Source organism: Mustela putorius, unplaced genomic scaffold (genome assembly GCF_011764305.1).
Source record: "Mustela putorius furo isolate JIRA1106 unplaced genomic scaffold, ASM1176430v1.1 tig00000275_pilon_pilon_pilon, whole genome shotgun sequence".
Lineage (NCBI taxonomy): Eukaryota > Metazoa > Chordata > Mammalia > Carnivora > Mustelidae > Mustela > Mustela putorius.
In genome coordinates this window covers 11,490,423-11,514,621 of record NW_025421341.1, presented here as the reverse complement: position 1 = coordinate 11,514,621, position 24,199 = coordinate 11,490,423, and the positions used below count along the sequence as shown (strand labels likewise).

The 24,199-nt window shown below is 39.6% G+C and overlaps 1 protein-coding gene across 6 annotated transcripts in view; it reads left to right on the top strand.

Annotated features, from left to right (window-relative positions):
- INO80D (INO80 complex subunit D) overlaps positions 1-24,199 on the top strand; it is a 70,992-nt gene that overhangs the window by 8,612 nt on the left and 38,181 nt on the right. For 4 of the 6 annotated variants that reach the window (XM_004764221.2, XM_004764220.2, XM_004764222.3 and 1 more), the window contains exons 2-5: positions 10,685-10,777; positions 10,883-11,129; positions 16,095-16,846; positions 22,433-22,541. In XM_004764221.2, the coding sequence (XP_004764278.1) occupies positions 10,912-11,129; positions 16,095-16,846; positions 22,433-22,541 (1,079 nt within the window). In that variant the 5' untranslated portion in view covers positions 10,685-10,777; positions 10,883-10,911. Of the gene's footprint in view, positions 1-9,358; positions 10,778-10,882; positions 11,130-16,094; positions 16,847-22,432; positions 22,542-24,199 lie in introns of those variants that run through there. The other 2 variants (XM_045078639.1, XM_013062298.2) reach the window with 2 other exon arrangements.

The following is a 24,199-nucleotide window of genomic DNA, read 5'->3' as shown; positions in this document are numbered from 1 at the left end:
AAAAAATTTTTTTTTGCGAGACAGATATTTTTAATAATTTTTATTTTTTTATAATAAACGATAGGTTGCTTTTTTTTTTTTTTTAATTTATTTGTCAGAGAGAGAGAGCACTAGCAGGCAATGTGGCAGGCAGAGGAAGAGAGAGAAGCAAGCTCCCCCTGAGCAAAGAGCCTGACATGGGGCTTGATCCCAGGACCCTGGGATTAGACAGAGAGATTGAGAGAGAGGATACAAGCAGGGGGGGAGGGAGAAGCAGGCTTCCTGCTGAGCAGGGAGCCCAACACTGGGCTTCATCCCAGGACCCCAGGATCATGACCTTGAAGGAGCCGAAGGCAGGTGTATATCTGACTGAGCTACCCAGATGCTCCTAGGAAGGAGTTTTTAAGATCTTACACCTGTCCATTATTTCCTGCTCTTGAATTCCAGTATATGGACATGTTTGCCGTGAAAATACTCATTCTGTGAGACTACTCTCAGTAATGGTTACGTTTGCCTTTTGGTAATAAATAAGGGTGTGTATTCTGCTCTGCTCTGAAGTGCTTAATTGCTTGCATTCTCTATAAGGGAGCATAGATCCACTGACGTTCCCAACAAGTTACTTCCATAGCTGAAGATCATAACTACAGTTGCTGTTAATAAGTAGAGTATGGTTAGGATTTTTTTCTTCTTTGAAGTGATGCTGATCATGTGCTAAAAAGTAGAGCTTTTAGGGGGTGCCTGGGTGGCTCAGTGGGTTTTAAAGCCTTTGCCTTCAGCTCAGGCCATGATCCCAAGGTCCTGGGATCGAGCGCCGCATCAGGCTCTCTGTTCAGCAGGGAGCTTGCTTCCCTCTCTCTCTCTGCCTGCCTCTCTGCCTACTTGTGATCTTTGTCTGTTAAATAAATAAATAAAATCTTTAGAAAATTTTTAAAAAAATGGAGCTTAGGGTATATCTTTTCTTCATGGATTAGACCATGTGATAGTGTTTAAATACTATTTGACTAAGATCATGTGGGCATTATATGTTTCTTCTCTTTATATCTTTGTATTTTATTTATTTACGTACTTGTTAAAAGATTTTATTTGTTTATTTGAGAGGGTAAGAGAGAGAGCAACGGGGAGGACAAGAGCAGGAAGAGGGAGAAGCCGCCTCCCTACTGAGCAGGAGGCCCTGTTCATTTCGGGGCTCCATCCCAGGACGCGGAGACCATGACCTGAGCCTCAGGGAGCGGCTTAACCTACTGAGCCACCCAGGTGCCCCAATATCTTTTTTTTTTTTTTTAAGATTTTGTTTTTTTATTTGAGGAGCACCTGGGTGGCTCAGTCATTGAGCGTCTGCCTTCGGCTCAGGTCATGATCCCAGGGTCCTGGGATGGAGCCCCGCATCAGGCTCCCTGCTCAGCGGGAAGCCTGCTTCTCCCTCTCCCACTCCCCCTGCTTGTGTTCCTTCTCTCACTGTCTGTCTCTCTCTCTCCCTCTCTCTGTCAAATAAGTAAATAAAATCTTTATTAAAAGAAAAAGATTTTATTCATTTATTTGAGAGAGAGAGCACAAGCTGAGGGAGTTGCAGACGAAGAGGGAGAAACAGACACTCCGCTAAAGCAGGGCGCGCTGCGTAGGGCTCTACCACTGGGATCCTGACCTGAGCTGGAGACAGACACTTAACCCGCCCAGGAGCCCCTCCTCTCTTTTATGTCTTAGAACAGATGTTAAGGAGTGAAGGAGGCTCTGTGAACTTCACCTTTGGAGTTGGGGTAAAGAACTTCAGTTGTAGGAGGCTACATGAACAAATGAAGAAAAAAAAGTCTTTTTTTTTTTTCCCCTGAGATCTGCCTTAGTGCTTTTGTTTTAATTAAAAAGAAAAAAACCCATTAACGTAAAGACCAGATGAATAGTTGTTTCCAGTTTATACCTGAAGTGATTTTGATATTAAATAATACTCATATAGTAGGAAGTTCGATTTTGAGGCAGAGGGCCATTTTCCTCCAACATTTGTTACTTTTTATGGTATACAGAGTGAGTCTGAGTACAGTACAGGATTGGAAATATTAAGTATGAAGATTAAATTGAGCTTTTTTTTTTTTTAAGAGAGTGAGAACACTAGCAGGGGTAGGGGCAGAAGGAAAAGGAGAGAGAATCTTTTTTTTTAAAAAATATTTTATTTATTTACTTGACAGAGATCACAGGCAGGCAGAGAGGCAAGCGGGGTTGGGGGTGGGGGAAGCAGGCTCCCCGCCAAGCAGAGCCAATGTGGGGCTCGATCTCAGGACCTTGAGATCAGGGGCCGAGCTAAAGGCAGAGGCTTAACCCACTGAGCTACCCAGGTGCCCCAAGGAGAGAGAATCTTTTTGAAGATTACTTATTTATTTACTTACTTGGCAAAAAGAGAGATCACAAGTAAGCAGAGAGGCAGGCAGAGAGAGATGGGGAAGCAGGCTCCCTCCTGAGCAGACAGTGCGATGCGAGACTGGATCCCAGGACCCTGAGTGAGATCCTGACCTGAGCTGAAGGCAGAGGCTTAACCCACTGAGCTACCCAGGCCCCCAAGGAGAGAGAATCTTAAACAGGCTCCACACCCAGCACAGAGCCTGATGCGGGGCTCAGTCTTAACAGCCCTGACTGAGATCATGACCTGAGCCAAAATCAAGGGTTGGTCACTAGACTGACGGAGCCACCCAGGAGCCCCTAAATTGAGCATTTAAAAGAGGGATTTGAAAATGAAGTGTTGATTGTTCAAAAGGAGGATGGAAAGAATGATACAGAGATAGCTTAAGATTTTTAAGTTTTATTTATGAGAGAGAGAGCATGCGCCCACATGAGTGGGGGGGGATGAGCAGACTCTGGTTAAGCAGGAAGTCGGTCGGATGCTGCGGGATCAGGCTCTGAGCAAGGCAATCCCTTAACCAACTGAGCCAGCCACGTACCCGGCATTCTTCTATATTTTTTACACATTATTTGCTGAATAGGCATTGGGTACCTGTTTGATGTTCATGAGATGTACTGGAGTATTGAGAAACTATCAAGTTTCTAATTTTACTTTCTCTTGCTGTGTGACTGTGGCTCTTAGAAATTATTGTATAGACTATCTGAAGTTCCAGTTTAGCAATTTTTAGAAAATCATTTAATGATCCCTGAGTGAATCTAGTAATGTTTGTTTTAGGTAGAGCACCAGGAATTAAGAGTTACTGTCACAGAAGCTATTTATGTAAATGGCTATATTTGTTGAGCACTTATTAACTTCTGGGCACCATGCTAGGCCCTGGGATATAGTGATGAACAGAAAATTGCTTGTCACTCTAGGACCTTTATGTTTTAGGTGGGAAGACAACAGAAGAACAGGCAATTACAGTAGAATGTGATGATTGCCAAAAGGGGAAAAGCGTGGAGCACAGAACTAATGTAGCCTTTGGGAATCTGCATGTGGCCCTACTAAGCTGGGTCCTGCAATATTGGCCTTGGGCTGGCCAGAGGTTGGGGGTACACAAACAGGGAAGATGTCCACTGCTGTGGGCAGAGAGGGCAGCCTTTCAGATCTGATGAGACTAGAGGAGTCTGGGTGCTGAGCTGGGGTGAGGTCCTCTAGTTGTGCACTTCCTTTCGAATGCATCTTATAGACTGTATCTTCTAAACGTGAAAATTGTGTCTTTTTTTTTTTTTTTAATTCCAGTTAACACACAGTTAAAAATTAGTTGTGGTTTTTTTTTTTTTTAAGATTTATTTATTTGACAGAGATCACAAGTAGGCAAGAGGCAGGCAGAGAGAAAGAGGAAGGGAAGCAGGCTCCCCCCTGAGCAGAGAGCCCCATGCGGGACTCGATCCCAGGACCCTGGAATCATGACCTGAGCCGAAGGCAGAGGCTTAGCCCACTGAGCCTCCCAGTCGCCCTAAAAATTAGTTTTTAACCAATTTAATTTTAACACATTAGTTAAAAATTCTGTCTTTTGCTATTAAATTTTTCACAGTCTCTGAGAAAATGATGGGCTTTTCAGAAGTGCTTAATAAACACTTGCCATGAAAGCTAGAGTCTTGTGGATTTCACATAGTGAAATAAATTGAGTCAAGATTATTAACTTTTTAAATAGCATATTGATTCTTTAAAAAGTAGATTATAAAAGTAATGTGTTTATTGTAAAAAATTAGATAATACATTTGTTTTATAATTTGGGTTTTATTTTGATAGATTTTACTATATGGAATTTTAAAATATATTTCTGGTTAATGATGGTGGAGTACTGACATCTTTGTTCTCTCACCAACTAGAAATAATAAGGAGCATGAAAAACAGAAAAGCAGCTCATTCTTTGATAACTAACGAAATCTTACAACCAGAGTATGTGAATTAGTCCAGGTAAGTGCAGTGAAAATTGAACCAAGACAGGAGGACGACAGGAGAATATGAACTCCAGCAAGGTGAGGGCCCAGCTTTCTCCCAAGTGGCTGACCCACCATAAGCCGCATATGTGGAGTGGCCAAGCTGGTGTGTACATTGGGCTCCCTGAATTAGGGACCGTGCAGTCATACGAATTTTGCAGGGAGTTTAGAGTAGAGGAGAAACTGGCAGCAGGCAGCTGTACAGCGGCCAGTCTTGGTCAACTGAAGAGAAATAAAGCCTACATTATCATGCCCCGAAAATCTGTGGCATGTGGGCCTCTGTGACTTGGGGAGATGAGTTCAGCATTGAGCCAAGCTTCAAGGGAAGAGTGTTGCTGAGAACCATTTTCCAGAAGCAGCACAGCAAGTGAAAATCATGAACAGAGTTCCCTATGGTGAAGGGTGACGTGTGAGGTTGGGAGTGAGGTCTGGCTTCTCTGAGGCAGGAGTCTAAACTAAAGATGAGACACAATAGCTCTGGAAATCAATGATAAGGCAACAGGAAGAGATAAGAGCGAACTGATGGAACGAGGCTACAAAATAAAAGAATCTAATCATTATAGAAATGAAGGTCACTTTCAAAGCGGCAGATACACACTCTAGCTGGGAATCATGGAGGTAAGCTCGAGAGATTTGAGCAATCCAAAATGGAAAAAAGTAAAAATTCAGAAAGACTAGAGAGTAATAGATATGAAACAGTGAATTTAGCACCCCAGTAATTGATATCCCTGACATAGAGAATCATTGACGCAGAGAAATTTGTCAAGACAGCAAGAGTTTATCACAATAAAAGACTTGATATTTTAGAATGGTTTCTAGTCTTTTTTTTTTTTTTTTTTATTTGACAGAGAGAGATCACAAGCAGGCAGAGAGGTAGGCAGAGAGAGAGAGAAGGAAGCAGGCTCCCTGCTGAGCAAGGAGCCCAATGCGGGGCTCGATCCCAGGACCCTGAGATCATGACCCGAGCTGAAGGCAGCGGCTTAACCCACTGAGCCACCCTGGTGCCCCGGTTTCTAGTCTTTCAATGTAAAGACTATTGTTGGTTCAAAATGGGGGAAAAAAAAAATCAAGCCTCCTATAAAATAAGAGACTGGACTTACAGGCTTTTCCATTTTGCAACATGTGGAAAAAACTACACAGTCACTAGAGAAAAAAATAGAACCCAAGAATTTTATGTCCAGGCAAGCTATAGCTTAATATAAATTGACACATATTTCCCCAAAAAGCCAGGGCTTAGTGCTCAGTCAGTCATCTCTGCAGGTGGGGACTTGGGGGGTGATAGCGCTGGAGAAGGGAGCGTAATTATAAACTATTGAGTCAAGAGATGAGTTGAAAACTGAGTTAAGGGGCTCCTGGGTGGCTCAGTTGTTAAGCAAGTGTCTGTCTTTGGCTCAGGTCATGATCCTGGGGTCCTGGGATCAAGCCCCACATCAGGCTCCTTGCTCAGCAGGAAGCCTGCTTCTCCCTCTCCCACTCCCCTTGCTTGTGTTCCTCTCTTGCTGTCTCTCTGTCAAATAAATACATAAAATCTTAAAAGACAAAATCTGGGGATGCCTGGGTTACTCAGTTGGTTAAGTCACTGCCTTTGGCTCAGGTCATGATCCCGAAGTCCTGGGATCAAATCCCATATTGGGCTTTCCCTGCTTTGCCGGGAGCCTGCTTCTCCCTCTGCCTCTCCCCCTGCTTGTGCACGTGCAAATGCACACTCTGTCTCTGTCTGTCAAATAAATAAATAAAATCTTGAAAAAATATGAATTAACATAATTGGTGATTCGCATTAAATAAATTTTAAGTGTAGAACTAATATTAATATTGTGGCAATGTAGAAATAGAAGGAAAAATTCAGAATTGGGGATTGGGTAGGTGGTTACAAAAATGAAAATTTTTTTCATCATTCATAACATGAGATCAATAACAGTCACGCTAAGTACAGCCGACCCTTGAACAGCGTGGTTTGAACTGTGCTGGTCCAAACTGGATTTTTTCTGTAAATACAGTAGTGTAATATTTTTCCTTATGATTTTCTTTAGCTTACTTTATTGTAAGAATATAGTATATAATACGTATACATGGGAAATTTGTATTAATCAACTGTTGTATTATCAGTGAAGCTGCTGGTCAGCAGTAGGCTCTTCGTAGGTAAGTAAGGTCAAAAGATACACTTCGGTTTTTGACTATGTAGGGTGTTGGTGCACCTAATTCCTGCATTGTTCAAGGGTCAACTATATACTAATTTTCTTAGTGTGGAGTAAAGAGATGTTATCTAAAGAACATAGATTAAATCTTCCAAAAAAACAGACTATATAGTGAAATATGTTATAAAAAATTAAAAGCTAAAAGGATTTTTAAAAGATAAAATTATGACAAACTATTTGTCATATAAACAAATACAGAATTATAAAATGGATAAACTCATTTATTAGAAGAAAATGACAGATTGGAGTAAAAAAAAATTAAATCCATTAAGAGAGGTATCTGAAAAGGTTCCAGCAAATAATATTTTAGTGAGTTTATTATTTATTCACTTATTTAGTGAATTTTTTAGGTGTCGTGACCATAGTCTCTTTTGTCAAATACTCAGCTCTATTGTTACGGTGGGAAAGCAGCCATAGACAACATGTAAATGAATGAACAGGACCGTGTTCCAATGAAACTGTTTCCAAAAACAGGTAGTGGGCCACGTTTGTTCTGAAAGCCAGTTTGCTGACCCATTAGCAGAAGACTTTAAAAGGTTAATATAATAGCATGATACATGGAATAACAACATACCCTGGAAACATTCTTTTTCAAGCACACCCCCTGGACCTCAAAGAAAATATCAGTCAAATCCAAAAAGCAGAGATATGTGCAGATTGTGCTCTTTATTCTTAACTAGAACTAAAGCAAAAGAAAATATAAAACTTTGCCATCTGAGAAAAATTAAGTAACTCTCAGGGCAAATGAAAAATTGAAAAGTCAAATCCACATTAACTAGAAAGTACTGATAGCCAAACATCTGTGTTAGTACCTCTGGGATATGACTAAAGCAGTATTCAGAGGAAAATTCATAAATACAAATAAATGACTAACCAAGAAAAGAATGAGATAGTAAAGTAGTTCAGCCCAAGAAGTTACAAAAAAAAAAAAAATAAGAAAGCAGAAAGAAGGTATATAAAGGCAGAAATTGGTGAATTTAGAAAATATACATGGAGGTACTAATAAATCCAAGAGATTTGGGCTTTTTATTTATATTTTTGAAGATGTTAGTAACAATTTTAAACAGATAAACTGTTGAGCGTAATCATGAACAAAGGAACAAAACACAAATATCACACACAAAAAAACCCCACAAAAATTCTGTGTGTGAATGCACTCAGAATATGAGAATGAATCCCAGATACTTAGAAAATTAAAGTGATCATATTGCTAAATTGTGCGCAGGTAATTTCAAAACCTGATGTGCACAAAAAAGCACTATGAGGCCCAGGAACCTGCTAAGGAACATTATAACTGCAGTGCTTTTTCACTTTTTCCAGAACACAGAAAAAGGGAAAGGATTTTCTAAGTTATTTTTTGAAATATTATTTTGATACCAAATTCTGAAAAAAACATTAAAAAAACCCAAGCTCTAGACCATTTTCAAATTACAAAAATCCTAAAAATTAGCAAATGTAATTTATCAAAGGATAATACACAATGGCTACATTCTCAGGATGAACTATCAGGAAATATTAATACATCAGTATTAGGAAGTACTAAATGCCATGTTTTTAACAGTACAAAAGAGAAAAATGATTTTCTTTCAAGAAGCTGAAAAAAAATTTGGTAAAATTAACCATCAATCCTGATGGGGTGTTTTTTGTTTTTTGTTTTGTTTTTTTTAAAGAAACAACTGAATAAAAACGAATTATTTGATACTTCCTTAACATAACAGGAAATAAGTCTTAACGGCAAAAGTTCGCAGGATTCCTACCATTGACTGTAAGCAATTCTCAGTTAACAGGAATAACCGTGGTCCCCATTATTAACATTATTCCAGCAGTTCTGGCCAATTCAAATAGGAAAAAAGAGATATATGAAAATTGGAAAGAAAGGGGAAATCATCAGTCTAAATACATAACAAGTGATTGTAGATCTAGAATATGTCTTAAAAGTGAAGGTTGTCTTTCATACCCCCCATCCCCGCCGCCACTCTTCTTTCTGTGATTTATGAAATATTCTCCTATAGATAGTTATATTGGCTACCCTTGTCACTTATATCCAGTGTATTTTTTTCCCCAAAGTTCATACAAGTTTACTTTAACGAAATGTACGAAATATTTAATGTTGACCAGGTGGATGAGCAAGCCAGAGAGAGTGTAAAAATGAAACAGCAGGGACTTCTAGGTGGCTCAGTCTGTTAAGTGTCCAACTCTTGATTTTGACTCGGGTCATGATCTCAGGGCTGTGAGATGGAGTCCCATGTGCTGAGCATGAGATTCTCTCTCTCCCTCCCCCTCTCTCTCCCTCTCCCTCTGTCCCTCTCTCCCTCTCTAAAAAAAAAAAAAAAAAAAAGCAAAAATAAAAAAGTATGGGTTTGCTTTGAAATATTTTCTGTCCTTGAACATCTAGACCTTTAGGGCAGTTAAATTTTTTTTTTTTTTAAGATTTTATTTATTTATTTGACAGAGAGAGATCACAAGTAGGCAGAGAAGCAGGCAGAGAGCCCGATGTAGGGCTCGATCCCTGGACCCTGGGATCATAACCTGAGCCGAAGAAAGAGGCTTTAACCCACTGAGCCACCCAGGTGTCCCGGCAGTTAAATTTTTAATACAACTTTTTCCCTTATATCCTAATAAACTAAAAAGGGAAAGCTCTTACTTTTGATTTTTTTTTAAGCTTTTATTTATTTGTTAGGAAGAGAAAGTGAACACAAGAAGGGGAGTGGCAGGGAGCCGGATAAGCAGGCTCCTTGCTGAGCAAGGAGCTGAATGCAGGACTGATTCTGGGACCCTAGAATCATGACCTGGGCAGAAGGCAGACACTTAACAGACTGAACCACTCAGGCATCCCGAAAGCTCTTATCTTTTTATTTACATTGATCTCTAATTAGGTTTGTTAACTAAGCTAATACTTCACAGTTTTTTCTGCTGCAGTGAAATGCTTAAGAACAATAGAAATTCTTTATCTTTATCTCCAACAGGTAGAATGTAAGTAATGAGGTTAACATTTTTTAATAATTTCATTTGGTCTTAACATGCACCAGGCAAGGTAGTTGATGCATTGTGCACCTTGTATCACTTGCCTTTAGAGCAGCCTGATAACAGTTAACTATTATCCCCATTGTAGGTGAGAAAACCCGAGGTGGTATTATTTATTCAAGGTAACACTAAGTGGCAGGTTTTGGCAAACTTGTCTTCTGACTCCTCTAAGCATGTGTCTTGACATTTATGGATATAAGGAATTTCATATTCAGCTTTGTAAAGAGGAGTGTGTTCTCGAGTTTTCTGTCGCCATGTGTTCAAGCTATTCCATCAGCCCATCTGGATGACTTGTAGATTCTGGAGAAAGCGGGTTAAATCACATGCGCCCCCAGTAGCCCAACTTGACAAATCACTTTTCCCTGTAGACTGTCTGGTGTTAAAATATGTAAACGTTACTGCTGGCCATTCTGCGTGCAGAGCAGTAGTGGGTGCTAACACGGTTTCTTCCTTCCATTTGTTACTAAAACTCCAAATATTTCTTCACTCCTGATTGTTAAACTATTTAATAGTGTCATTGGATACAGCATGTGGTGGAGAGCCGCGCCCTGGGTGGCCGAAGCATAGTTAGGGGACTAGTCTTTGGGCCTAAGAAGTTACGGTTTGGATGGGATCAACGTGGGTAAATAATAATGGGGAAGGGACTTCTAAAACAGGGGTTGCCCCCCTTTTTTGGTATTTCATAGAAACATTTGTTGCAAACGGCCAAATATTTTGCTGACATCAAAAAATGTCGAACTTCTGAGGGACATTTTAGGTCTATAGGTTCATTGCATTGGTATTGTGTGTTCCGAAGATAGCGGTGGTGTTCAGCCACCAGTAATGAAATCCAGAGACCTGCCGCCTTCCGACATTGGTTTGGTGGAAGAGCCCGCTGCTTTGAGGTACTCACAGGCCTTTCCCAGAGTCAAAGTTCCTTCCTGCACTTTGGAGGGGTGAGGTAACTTGATACGTTATAATGTCTCTTACTATTTTAATTTAATATTGGGATGACAGATTACCAAGGAGAATCCATCTCGTTAGGAAGGGTGATATCCTCGTATTTATTTCACTTCGCAGGTGAGCAAGCCTTTCTCGTTTCTGTTTGTTAACTAGGCCTTTTGATATTTTTGTAGACAATCTGCTTCATCTTGATTCTGCAGCATTCCAAACTGTGGTATCCTTGGGGTTCTCTTAACATTGCTATGGTGCAGAAGATTTAAAATCAGGTATGGCTGTGGGGCCAGAAGTCCCTCAGTGAAATTCTCAGCTTAAATGTGCCTTACACTCTCTGATTTATCCTTTGGGTTTCTTTTTTTGTGGTGGTCTTTTAGCTGATGTTCACAAGGAATAGAGTCACGTGATGTATGAAGGGAAACATATACACTTCTCTGAGGTTGACAATAAGCCCTTGTGCTCATATAGCCCCAAACTGTGCAAGCAGCGGCGACTGAACGGGTACGCTTTCTGTATCAGACACGTTCTGGAGGACAAGACTGCCCCCTTCAAGCAATGTGAATATGTGGCCAAGTATAACAGCCAACGTTGCACCAACCCCATCCCCAAATCAGAGGATCGTAGGTAAGACTAATCATGGAACTCCGTCTTTGATTTCATCCACAGGCTTGGAATTGCCCTTTTTTGTCTCTCTCTTTTTTTGGGGGGGGGGGTGTCTTTTTTTTTCTTTTTTTTAAATGGGGCGAATTAAAACATTCTAGAAAATGGGAGTAGAGAACTTGAAGAGTTATTTGAAAAGTAAGTTTGAGTGTGTTTTTTTGTTTTTAAATTATTGATTTAATAGACTTTTAAAAGAATTTTTTCCCTCAAAATCGTTGCTTGTGTTTGGTTTGCAGTCTTATAAAAAGTAGTTCCTGATGACGATAGAAATCTGCTTACGCAACAGAAATTACAGGAGCTATTAGGTGTTATAATTAATGGTAATGATTTTGGAATTTTTTAATCTGTGCTTGAGAGGTAGCAAAGGGTGTGTACTTACTGAAAAAGAATTATTCAGAAGAATGATTACTTGAATTATGAAGAAGATTTACATTCTATCAGACTTCAAAACAGTATTTGGCATTGCTCTCTAATCTTGCCTCTTTTGGTTAAAAAAGTTCCATATAAAGTATGTTTAACATAAGTGGGAAATGGTATGTTCAGAGTAAGAGTAGGCTTTATCACTAGGATTATGAATTTTTACTATGCTGAATTAAAAAACATGGAGATGTTTTTAGAGAGTCTTATGATACTTATCTTTCATAATCTCTTTTTCATTTCTTTTTCTTCAGTTCTCCAGAAACCTTGTGGGTCATTGTAGGATATTACAGACAGATGCACAATTACTTTCCCAAAAGTTTCCAATACTGTTATCTTTAGGTAGAAAATGGGAACTTTTTACTTTTATCTCTCAAATATGTATGTACAACCTTGGTCCTTGTTCCTATGCATAAGCAGATGTCTCCTGCATAAATTGGTTGAAAAGAGGTCATGTTTTGTGTATGTCCTGGTGAGCAGTTTTTACACTTTTACAGGGAAATAAATAAATAATTTGTGTTCATAGAGCTCCCACCAAAATGAGTGTAGATAGCATCATGTGGTGATTTGGGAATACTCCCTTGGAATTTCTAATGAGCACTTAAAGCTTCACATTACAGTACCTGAAAGTTAGAAGCAGCTGCTCAGTGAGGCAAGGAATAAAATTTTAATCTCTGTTGAGAAAGGGACCACTGTACCTGGCTAAACATACCTGTCCAGCTGCTTCTAGCTGACTTAACCTGTCCATTTCTTAGTCCTGGGCTTTTTTTTTTTTTTTTAAGATTTTATTTATTTGACAGAGAGAGAGATCACAGGTAGGCAGAGAGGCAGGCAGAGAGAGGGGGGGAAGCAAACTCCCTACTGAGCAGAGAGCCTGATGCAGGACTCAATCCTAGGACCCTGAGATCATGACCTGAGCTGAAGGCAGAGGCTTAACTCACTGAGCCACCCAGGTGCCGCAGCCCTGGCCTTTTTTAACTTGAAGAATTGATGAACTTGGATTCATTTTTTACTCCAGACTCCACTGTAAACACATCTATAATTTTGTCCTTTTTTTTTTTTTTTTTTTAAATAAGTTACTTATTTAAGTAATCTCTACACCCAATGCAGGGCTCAAATACATAACCCTGAGATCAACAGTCCCAGTCTCCTCCTGCTGAGCCAGCCAGACATTAAATTTTTAAAACAAAAATTTTAATTTTGTCTTAAATTTAGTTTACCACATTTGCAGTTGTCCACCTTGGGTTTTTTTTTTTTTTTTTTTTTTCTTTTTTCATTTTAGTAGAAGCAAGTACTATTTTAATAGCTAGCAGGGAGAAGTAAAATAAGAGTTGCTCTGAATTTCTCCACAATCTTAATTCTCTGAATCATAGGTCTTCACCTTGCTATTCAAAGTAATTTCCTCTTTTCAGAACAAGAAAAGAAGGGGAAGGCCTTTTGTGTGGCTTACTAAGTTACATAAATTTTTTTAAAAAATTGGTTCAAACCAATGCAAATGGTATTAATATTTTTACTATATTTGTAGGGTTGTTAGGAAATAGATTAAAGTAGACATCAGTAGGAGGTAATGTTCTTGTGTTGCCTCAAGAAATCCAGGTTGAATTGCTATAAGGTCTAGCATGTGTGTAAATATTGATAGTTAATAACTACACTGTATGACATAATGTAGAAAAGGTTGATATTCTTTTGAAAATAAGCCTTCATTATTGTTAATGCAGTAACTCTTCGGACATTTAGGAATTTGAGATGGTTTTATGTATTATTTTAGAAAACAAATTCCCAAGGACTTTTAGTTGATAAGATTATCTCATTTTGGTGGTCAGCTAAAGGAAGCTTCTTAGTATCTGATGTCTAACTTCTGGTACGTATTAATAATGCTAACTTACGGGATGCTGCCTCTTTGGAGTAGAATTGTGTTATTTTTAGTAGGAGTACTGGCATAATTAAAAAAGTAAAGTTCATTTTCTAATGTACTTGTACGGTAGGAAGCTTAAGGCTTATTACTGTAGCCTTCGTTTCTCAGATAAGTGGTTATATTAAATTGATTATTTTATACAATACTTTAAATATGTTTGCTATAATTTTATATACTTTTAATAGTGTATATTTGTCAAGAAGTTTTTTGTTTCTTGTATGTTTACTATTTTCCTTAGACAGTTAAATTAAGATATCATTCACATCTGATAAAATTCACTCATTTGAAGCGTCCAGTCAGTATTTTTTAGTATATTTACAGGGTTGTGCAACTATCATCACAGTCTGATTTATAACAGTTTCATCCCTTCGCAAGAACCCATTAGCAGTCACTCCCCTGTGTAGTTATTCAGTCGTATTTGTGTATCTTTTTTTTTTTTAAGGGCATTTCTTTCTTTCTTTTTTTTTTTTTTTTTGATTTTATTTATTTGTTTGAGAGAGAGAGAGAGACAGCATGGGCAGGGCAGAGGGAGAAGCAGACACCCCGCTGAGTAGGGAGCCAGACGTGGGGTTTGATCTCAGGACGCTGGGATCTGGACCTGAGTTGAAGACCTGAGTTGAAGACCTGAGTTGAAGGCTCCGTTGAAGACTGAGCCACCCAGGCATCCCTGCGTACTTCTTTTAAACGCTGATCATAATGAAGGAAGCTGTTGTAATTCTAGCTGTGAAGGCTTTTTTCTTCTAGAGGAGGAAGTGTTCTACAGGTTCAGGCTCGGTGGTGGTAGTGCTGAGAGCGCAGCTGAAGCAGGAGTCCAGGGTGAGGAAGGAGAGCTGGCCTGCAGGTCTCTGCCCGCTGCCCGGCGGTGGCATGGAGGAAGCTCCGTTTCCCGTGGACGCTGCCCACGTGTAATGAGCAGAAATATTCCGTTTCCAAGTTGAATCCCATCTCATTTCTCCGCTACCAATCCTTTTGTTAATTTAAAAATGACTTGAAAAAACAACAAAAATCATGCAGTTACCCCTTGAAACTTTTTTTCCTTGTTGGCTGCAGCTTTATAAATCTATTCTGTTTCAAGGTCTATGTGAGACCTGACCCCAACCTGTTACGTGTGTATGTGCAGGCATGTGCACATACACGTGGTACAGATTTTCCTGACTGCCCTGAAAGCTTTTTCTTAATAGTCCTATTAAAATTGAGGCGTGTTTCTGAGAGATTGATTTCTAAGACAAACCAACAAAACCACATGTCTCTTGATTTTTTGGTGAATATGTATTTTGAACAAATATTTAAAAATTTGTCTGATACAGCCCAGTGAGTTTGAGGATTGACATTAATTACTTCATTGCCATTTTCCCGCAAACCCTGTTCTGTAGAGATATCACAGGTGCACTACAATAAAAATAGATGGCATTTTCAAATAAGTTTGGGAAACACTGCCAGACAGGTATATTGCCACCTTGGAGCATAATGCACATTATCATACAAAATGCTTTGAGAAGTTGTTCAGCAGAAGCAAACAACAAAATTACTAATTCTGTTGAAGCCAGCACTTTCTGAATTTATTTAAGCGTGGACTAGTCTTTTTATGGCCTACTTGCTGACCTGAACTGCGTAAAGAGTACCAGTCTGGGAAGCACCACTTTTCTACCGGTTAAAAGCCTCCTTAGGTTTTCAGTGTGGTTTATGGGAACAACATGCATTCTGCCTTCTTATTAAGTAGAAGATTCTGTCCTTTTTAGTATTTTGAAAATACCATTGACATTACAAAAGTAACCTCATTGCTGAAGACTAGGGAGAGTCTTCTGGGCTTTGATTCTTCCTTTGAGTCTCAGCTCTGTCAGTTTCCAGATTGGGGTTTGGGGCAAGTTACTTAATTTTTATCAAGTTTAGCTTCCTCATCTGTATAAAGGGCATTATTTTAGTACCTGCTGCAGGTAGAAAACATGTACTTCTCTGGCTACTGAGGAACTCATTTCATCTATAATCCCTCTAACTAGTTTTATTATTTTACTATCTCCTTCCCTTCTTTATTCTCTCTCTCTCTCTCAGTCTGTGTGTGTGTGTGTAGAATATAGTGTAGACACTTGATATTTTTAGGGGTTATGTCATAAGATCGTTGGGAATCTGCAAATACTTGAATGACATTGGAATATATAATATATGTGTGTATATATATATATATATATATATGCTACTTATATATATATACATATTTTTCCCCCTCCCCATAACAAGAGTTTTTAGAGATCCTTTAGACTTGATGAGTTATTTTGTGCTGCGAATACAAAGTCACAAAGCAGAGTGAGAAGCCACAGCTGGATGGTTATCCAGGGCCGCTCAGTATTTGCACGACTGGCTTCTGTCTGGCAGCCTCTGCACACAACTCCACTCTTTGCTTCAGGAAAATTGCAGACATTGAGGCCTGCTTGAGAGTAGTGCCGGTTGTTGGTATTAAATCCGTGAGTGCCAAAAGTTCCTATAGTCCTGCATGTTTAATATATTAGGTAGGATTTACATTTTGTACTATGTAGTTTTATATTCGACTTCTCTTAGTGTATATCATGTACATTTCCCCGTGTGTGTGTGTCTTTTTAAAGGTACTGCAACAGCCACTTGCAGGTACTTGGCTTTATCCCGAAAAAAGAGAGGAAGAAAAAGAATGATCCTATAGATGAGGTGAAGGTCAGGCACCAGATGGATACCATGGCCTTTAGCCTGACGGTGCCCCCGTTGGCCCTGAAGATGCCCAATGGACTGGATGGCATGTCCCTCTCTCCACCTGGGGCTAGGGTCCCTCTCCACTACCTGGAAACCGAGTTGGAAGACCCATTCGCTTTCAACGAGGAAGATGACGACCTAAAGAAAGGGGCAACTGTGAGAAAGAAGTTGCAGAGCAAGTTGGCCCAGAATCGGCAGCGCCAGAGAGAGACCGAGATTTTGAAAGTCCGACAAGAGCACTTTAGTCCCCCTCCTGCGCCCTCACAGCAGCAGCCCCCGCAGCAGCACTCCCGCCTGTCCCCTTTATCCACTTCTTTGAAACCTCCAGCGCCACCGCCACCGCAGGGTTTAGTCTGCAAGTCGCCTCCACCTCCGAACACCAGCCTACCAATGCAGGGAGTGGCCCCCACCACGCACACTATAGCACAAGCAAGGCAGTGGTCCCACAAGAGGCCGCTGCCCCTCCTGCCATCCAGTAGGGCTCCCGCCGCGGACCCGCCCAGGACTGACCGGGTCCTCATGAAAGCCACAGCCTTCTCGCCACACTTCTCCTGTATAAGTCGCCTGCAGAGACTGGTGAAACTGTGCACCCAGAAACATCAGCTGGACACTGATCTGTTTCCCCATTTAGGTGAGTTCTCTTGTTTCCCAGCTCGCGTGCACGGAAGGTGCCTCCCCTTCCATGGGAGGCTCTGTGTTCAGAACTGCCGTGTATATCACAGGGCTGGAGGGACCTTGAGACCCTGTGGTCCAGGGAAGGACTGTGTTTGGGGAGACCATCATAAAGGCAGCACGCTAGGGGGGAGAGGATGATCCTTGGTGGCCAGGATAGGGAAGTAGGAGTTGGGAAATTTGGAACGACAGTCACAGTTCTTAATACTGCACCAGTAGTATTAGAAGGCAGTTGTGTGGTTCTCTGCCCCTGTGTCTGATGAACTTTTCGACATGTCTTATCTTAGGACTTTGGAATAATGATAGCATTGTTAATACCTGCTGACAGTTAAAAAAAAAAATTGTAAGAAAAAAATTTCCCCAAGCAATACCTATTCATGATTTAAAAGTGAAAAAATACAGGTAAAACTTTAATGTAGTGAAATGTCTTTCCTTCATTGCTTCTGAATTTTCTTACTCAAGAAAATCTGTCCGATCCCAGGTTTATCTAGGTATTTTATATTTTCTTATTGATAGTTTGATTGTTCTGTGTTTAATTATTTCAACCTTTAATTATGGTGTGAGCTATGATTCTAACTGTAGGAAAAATCATTTGCATGACATGATAGTAATAGAAAAATAGGAAAAGGATGGGAATAGAGGAAGAAGAAATATAAATGGTCAGTAAACCAGTGAAAACCTCAATCCCCATAGCAGGTGTGGAAATGCAAATTAGACTAACAATTGCTATCAGAATGGCAAAAATTATATCCAGTGTTGATGAAGCGTCTACATTCCTGGTGAGTAATGTGACATTATTTACTAATTAAGAGTGTATATAGCCAACAGACTCACTTTGGGGACTATATTCCTATGGGTGAAGAAAATACCAGAATGTGAGGATATGTTTATTGTAGCATTGCTGGTAGTATTAAAAGTCCTCAAACAATATAAGTAGATGTGCCCATGTTATATTACCAAGGAAAAAAATCCATAGGTATTATATTACCCCATTTTTATAAAAATAAAAGTGAAAAGGGGCGCCTGGGTGGCTCAGTGGGTTAAGCCTCTGCCTTCAGCTCAGGTCATGGTCTCAGGATCCTGGGATCAAGCCCTGCATCAGGCTCTCGGCTCAGCAGGGAGCCTGCATTCCCCCCCACCCCTGCCCCCCTGCTTCTCTGCCTGCCTCTCTGCCTCCTTGTGATCTCTTTCTCTCTGTCAAATAAATAAATAAAATCTTAAAATAAAATAAAAAAACAAGGGACATCAGTGTTATCTATCGATCAGGCATATGGACAGATAGATGTTTGCCTGTTGGGTGTAAGCCCAGGTCTCTAAAGCTTGAGTTGTTATGCACGACCAGGCTGTTAACACTGACTATCAAGGGGAAGACAGAATTAGACTGGATGTTTTTATGGAGATGGGGATGGCAGCTCCTCTGATATTAGAGTTTTATATTATTTCACCTGTTATTAAACCATGTGTGACTTTTGATAATTAAAACAACTAATAAAACTTAGAGAAAAGGTATAGAGGAAAAAAAGTAGAACACCCAAATCTTATTAATACCCGTTTGTTAATACCTTAGTATATTTCATATCTGTAAAATTGGGTTCCTGCTATACATACGTTTTATCACCTGTTTTAAAATTTTTCATGATGTATTGTGAAGGTAGTAATTTTTCATACACAATGTAATTTGTCACAGCTGAATTCTTTCTCTAATTTAGGTTGTTTCCAGTTTATATTATTATAAAGTGTTGTAGCTCTGTATAGCCTCATAGTAAAATGATTACTGTCACATCTTTAATTTTTCCTTCAAACAGATTCCTAGAAGCAGAATTGCTATCCAAGCTTTTGCATTTTTTTAAAAGCTTTTTGATACATGTTGTTGGATTTTCCCTCAGAACTGTTCTGTCACAATACCCTTCTTTCAGCAGGATATGAGCATGACAGTTTCTCTACATCTTTACAGTACTGGATATTGGTTATTATTGTGCCTTTGCAAATATGATAGAAAATTTGCTTTAATTTGCATACCTTAGATCAGTGCTTCTCAGATTTTTGGCCTTAGCATCCCTTTACACCTTAACATGATTGAGGACACCATAGAGCCTTTGTGTATGTGAGTTACATTTGTTGATATTTACTGAATTAGAAGTTATAATTGAGAAATTTTTAAAATGTTAGTGCATTTTTTAAACAGGGTAACGTGTTCTTTTTATGAAATAGCTATGTTTTCTGAAAAATATAATGAGAAGAGCATGATTATTTTACATTGTTTTGTAAATCATTTTTTTTTTTAATTTTATTTATTTATTTGACAGAGAGAAACCCAGCTAGAGAGGGAAGAGAAGCAGGGGAAGAGGGAGAAGCAGGCTTCCTACTGAGCAGGGAACTGATATAGGGTTTGATCCCATGACCCTGGGATCATGACGTGAGCCAAAGGCAGACAGACGCTCAACAGCCGAGCCACCCAGGCGCCCCTTGTTTTGTAAATCTTAAAAAAATGTGTGATTTGCTGAAAGACAGCTAGATTCGCCTGTCTGCTTCAGCATTCAATCTGTCATGATATGTGGTTTTGATTAATATGTGAAAATATGGCTTACATGTTGTAGTTGGAAAAGGAAAGAATATTTTACTAGCTTTTTTAAAAAAATAATTGTGGATATTCTTATTTGATCCTACGCCAAAATATGACAAATGGTAGTTTCTTAAAGATTAGTTGTGAAATCTGAAACCATGTCAAGGAATTTTGGAAGCCATTACATTAAAATCCATTGATCTGCTTTGCACTTTGAATGGATCTTTTTACCCAATGCGTGATTTTGTAACACCATACACTGGTAATTTTGGAAAATACTGGTTTACCTAGTTAAGCACATGTTCCAAATGTGGACATATTTAATTATACAAAATTTTAAAAACCACATTCATGGGATCCCTGGGTGACTTCATCAGTTAAACATCCAACTCTTGATCTCATCTTAGGTCTTGATCTCAGGGTTGTGAGTTCAAGCCCTGGGCAGGGCTCCATGCTAGGTGTGAAGCCTACTCAAAAACAAAACAAAATCACGTTCATTAATACCACCAGCAGTCTCATTGGAAAACTGTGTTAGAAAGTTGTCATAGACTTAGTGATGACTTGCAAGTTTTCAAAAAACAAAAACCAAGCGTTCAAGTGAAAATCTGAATTTGGCAGCAAATCCTGTCCCTTGTTCTCCTTGAAGTGACAGTTTCACTGTGTTCATTTTAGAAAATCCAAGTCTTAATAACCAGCGCTTGTCAGTAGCTCTTTCAAATAAAAATGATGTTGAATGGGAAAAACAGCTGGTTGAGGTCACAGTTACACCAGTGCTGCCAGTGCTTTCCTACAAGACAACCACCATACGCCTTCGGGATGCAGCATGGGGGCCTTCTGACTTCACATGGGGTTACAGAGACTGGTGTGAGGATGTGTTGTCAAGAACTAAGATTTAATAAAATAAAGTCTTTAATATACCAAGATTTTCAAGGATATTCTTTTTTTTTTTTTTTTAAAAGATTTTATTTATTTGTCAGAGAGAGGGAGAGAAAGCACAAGCAGGGCAAGCGACAGGCAGAGGGAGAAGCAGGCTCCCCACCAAAGTGTGGGGCTCAATCCCAGGACCCTGGGGTCATGACCCGAGCTGAAGGCAGATGCTTAAGCGACTGAGCCACTGAGGCACCCTACGGATAATATTAAAACTTATTTATTATTTACTTATTATTTATTCATGTAACTGCACGTCGTGGTGTGAAACAGAGTGACGGCTTGTGTCGTTTGGTGCCACTGCAGGGAGGAAAGTCACAGGGAGAGGGAGCAGCAGGGTGTCCCTCACAGGACTCCAGCCCGGGACCTTGGGATCATAACCTAAGTCGAGGGCAGCCCCCCTTTTATTTTTATTTTAATTTTTTAAAATTCAAGCATATTAGGGACCCAGGTTTTCAAAACAAAGGTTACTCTGGAGAAGCCAGAAATCGTAATGCACTGTTATGACCAAGTGTAGCCTGCCTTCATGTCAGCAAAGAATACTTGAAGAAAAATGCAGTCTTATAACCAGGTTTTACAGTCTTGTCTGCACTGGTTATCTCAGTTAGTTATATTAAAACTAGTGATAATGAAGCCAAGATCAAAGGTTTGCTTTATTGGACAGTTAATTTCACAAAAGAAACACTTCCATCTTAGTTTTTACAACTTAGGTCTTGACTTATTCAGAGAAGATAGAGATGACTTAGTAGAAATTATTATTAATTACACAAAAGTAAAAAATAATTCATTTCCTAATTTTAAAAGATACCTTAAGTGTTACTTTGTGTTTGAAAGTTTGAAAGACCTCGCCTTTCAATATCCTGTCCTGGAGCTAATGCTATTCTGATTACTTGTTTACTTTTTTTTTTAAACCACTAATTATTTAAAAGAAAGTAACTTTTTTTTTTTTTTTTGAGAAATTTACTTTTTAAGGTGACCTAACTTGGGTAGTCATCTTAGAACTAGATTTGAGGTTTCTTTATGCCAGTGGCAATGTGTTAGTTAATTTTAAGCATTTATAATTTGCATTTCGATTCCCCTTTTCTTAATTTCCCTATTTGGCCCATGCAAACTTATTTAAATTATAGGAGCAAACTCTGAGGTTTAATGAAGATGGTTTTTTGATTTTTGAGAGTCTCAAGAAGGAAGACTGATTACTAGTTCTCAAGGTATCTCGTTCAAGTGTAGTAGTGGTATAAGGATATTAAAGTTACGCATGTTAGACTGTGCAACGCATGTTAGACTGTGCAACGTGGGTACTTATTGAGGCCTTTTCAAGATAAAACTTCCAAGAAGGTTAAACCTTTATGTTGGAAGCTAATAATTATCCAATCGTTAGAATTAGTAGCCTCTAACAAAATAAGTAAGCACTGTTCATCCTGTATTTCTTTGTTTTCCCCTCTAAACTTGTTTTTCAAAATGCTGCAAAATGTGACAGCTCTTGTTTAAAAGAATTCAAAGAAAGCCCAGGCCACAGTAGAAATAGAATATTGACCTCTTACCCTTCCCTCTCCCTGCAGAGGGCAAGAGCTGGGGCATGGCCCTGCCTGGTGGATGGAGTCCTTTTCCTCTGGAGGTGTTGGGAAAGGGGATGGATGAAGTTATCCTAGGGCCCTCCTTCGTGGAAGTGTAGTGTGAATCCACCAATATATTTCGACTTCTTTCTTACCTGAACATACATTACCCTTGTTTTATAGTTTTTCAGACATTACGTGTAATGTTTAATGTATGGAAAGACTTGAGCTCTCTGCTTATGTTTCTGCTCCGTCTGTGAAGTGTCTGACAAAGAAGTTCATCCTTGCAATACAGCTTTTTTTGTTACAGTGTCATTTTTTGAAACCTGAGTCTGTGTTACACATCATTATTAATATTTTTATCAGAATAGGGAGGCATTTATTCATACAGCGGTAGTATGTGCTGTAGGCTTTGGGTTATACATTTTGGGTAGCTTTTTTCCTAAATTTTAAATAAAAATGCATTTTTGTCTAACTTGCAATATCTTGTCATACGTCCCAGGGTTGGACTGGTCGGAAGAGAGCGGAGAGGAGCCAGAGGACTCAGAGCAGGCCTCACCGTACCGGGTGGCGTGGTCCATCCGAGAAACCCTCAGATACGAGAGACATACGTAAGCTTTCCTTTTTGGTTTTATTCTCCAGTTACACCTGTAGTAGCCTGATGTTTTACTCTCTATGCTAATTCTTTTATCTCATTGGATCTAGTTATATTGTAATGGAGGTAAAACAGATTCCACTTGGGAAGAAATGTACTATTTTGTTTGAGGAAAGCTACTTTTCAGTTTTCTTGGTAAATTTGTTTCTGTACCTTTCCCATTTATCACCGAAGGAACCGATTGGAATAGAATTTTAGAATGAAAATGGACCTTTGAGATACCTAGGCCCATTTAGTCATTTTACAGAAGAGGAGCCCAAGGGCGAGGCAGTCTAAAGAACTGGCTTGTGGCCCCAGGGCTACTTGAGTCCCGAGGCCTGACTTCTCTTGATCGTCTTTGGCCGATCCCTATAGTAGCTAGGACAGTTTACTTCAGCTCTGCCTTCCACAAGATTGAGCCATTCTTTAATCCTTTCTTAAGCGCTGGGTATTTCTAATGTGCCAAAGGGTTTTCACGATAATGTCATTAGAGGTGCTTTCTTTCTGCCTTATCCGAAAGCTGTGGATTGATGAATACACAACTCCTTCTGTGACCGTGAGAAAGCCCTTTCTGTTTCAGGGGACTGTCCTAGGGATTCACTTAGTATAGTGGGGCCATTCCGAGATAGATCCTTGTCTGTGGAGCCAAAAGATGGCCCTCAGACTCAGCTTTCTCTTTTTTTTTTTTTTTTACTATTATGGTTTGAATAGATGTTAGGTAAGATAGAGGTGAGGCCAGCTGTCTGCCCCAGGCCAGCTCCTAGACTCTCACGGTATCGTTGTATGGACATAAATTCTCTAGAGCCTGGTTTTTTGGTTTATAGGCTTAAAATATGATGCGTTAGTATACCCAGAGCTGATGAGGCTCAGAGAACTGATTCTCTAGAGACTAATGTAAACACCAAAATGCCAGTTTACAGTGAGAAGTAATCATTAAATAATAAAAATGTTCATTAAGCAAAACTACATGGGGAGCTCATTTGGGCCTGGACGAAGAGTTAGCTGGATTTACTAAGGTCAGGTGGCCCGGCCCTCCCTGTCTCCTAGTAGGATTGGAGAATGCTGCTGTTTTCTTCCCTCTCCAAGGTTCCATTTTATGTATCAGTCAAGACTGTATCCTTTCCATTAGCATAATTCTTTTTTACAGATAAAGGACAGTTGAACTTAACACTCTCACAGTTACAGATGCGATCAGTCATGCTTCCTCAGGTCGTTGTTTGTGTCAGCTCAGCTTGATTTAGGATATTTTGAGTTAATTCTGCAAATGGCTGTAACTGAGGAAACGTACCTTAGCTTAGCACAGTACCTGGCGCCTAGGAAGTGGATGTAAGTGGTAGCGAAGATTCCCGTTGGAATTCTCTGATGACCTGAATGTCGGTATGGGCTGGGTTTGCTCTTATTAGGAGAGACACAGTTTCTGTTTCTGTCCTCTCTTCCGGCAGACTTTTCAGAAGATTTCAACCATTTCATTTTCCTTCCTCCCTGTAGCGTTTTGCTTTCTTGGTTGCTTCTGCCAGCTGACTTGCTCTTTGCCTTACCACGATGCACTTTTCCTAGTTCTTCTTTTCCTTTAGAGTATTTGTCTTTTTTTACACGGCTGTCCTCACTTCTTGTCCCCCTGTCACTTTAGTCTTT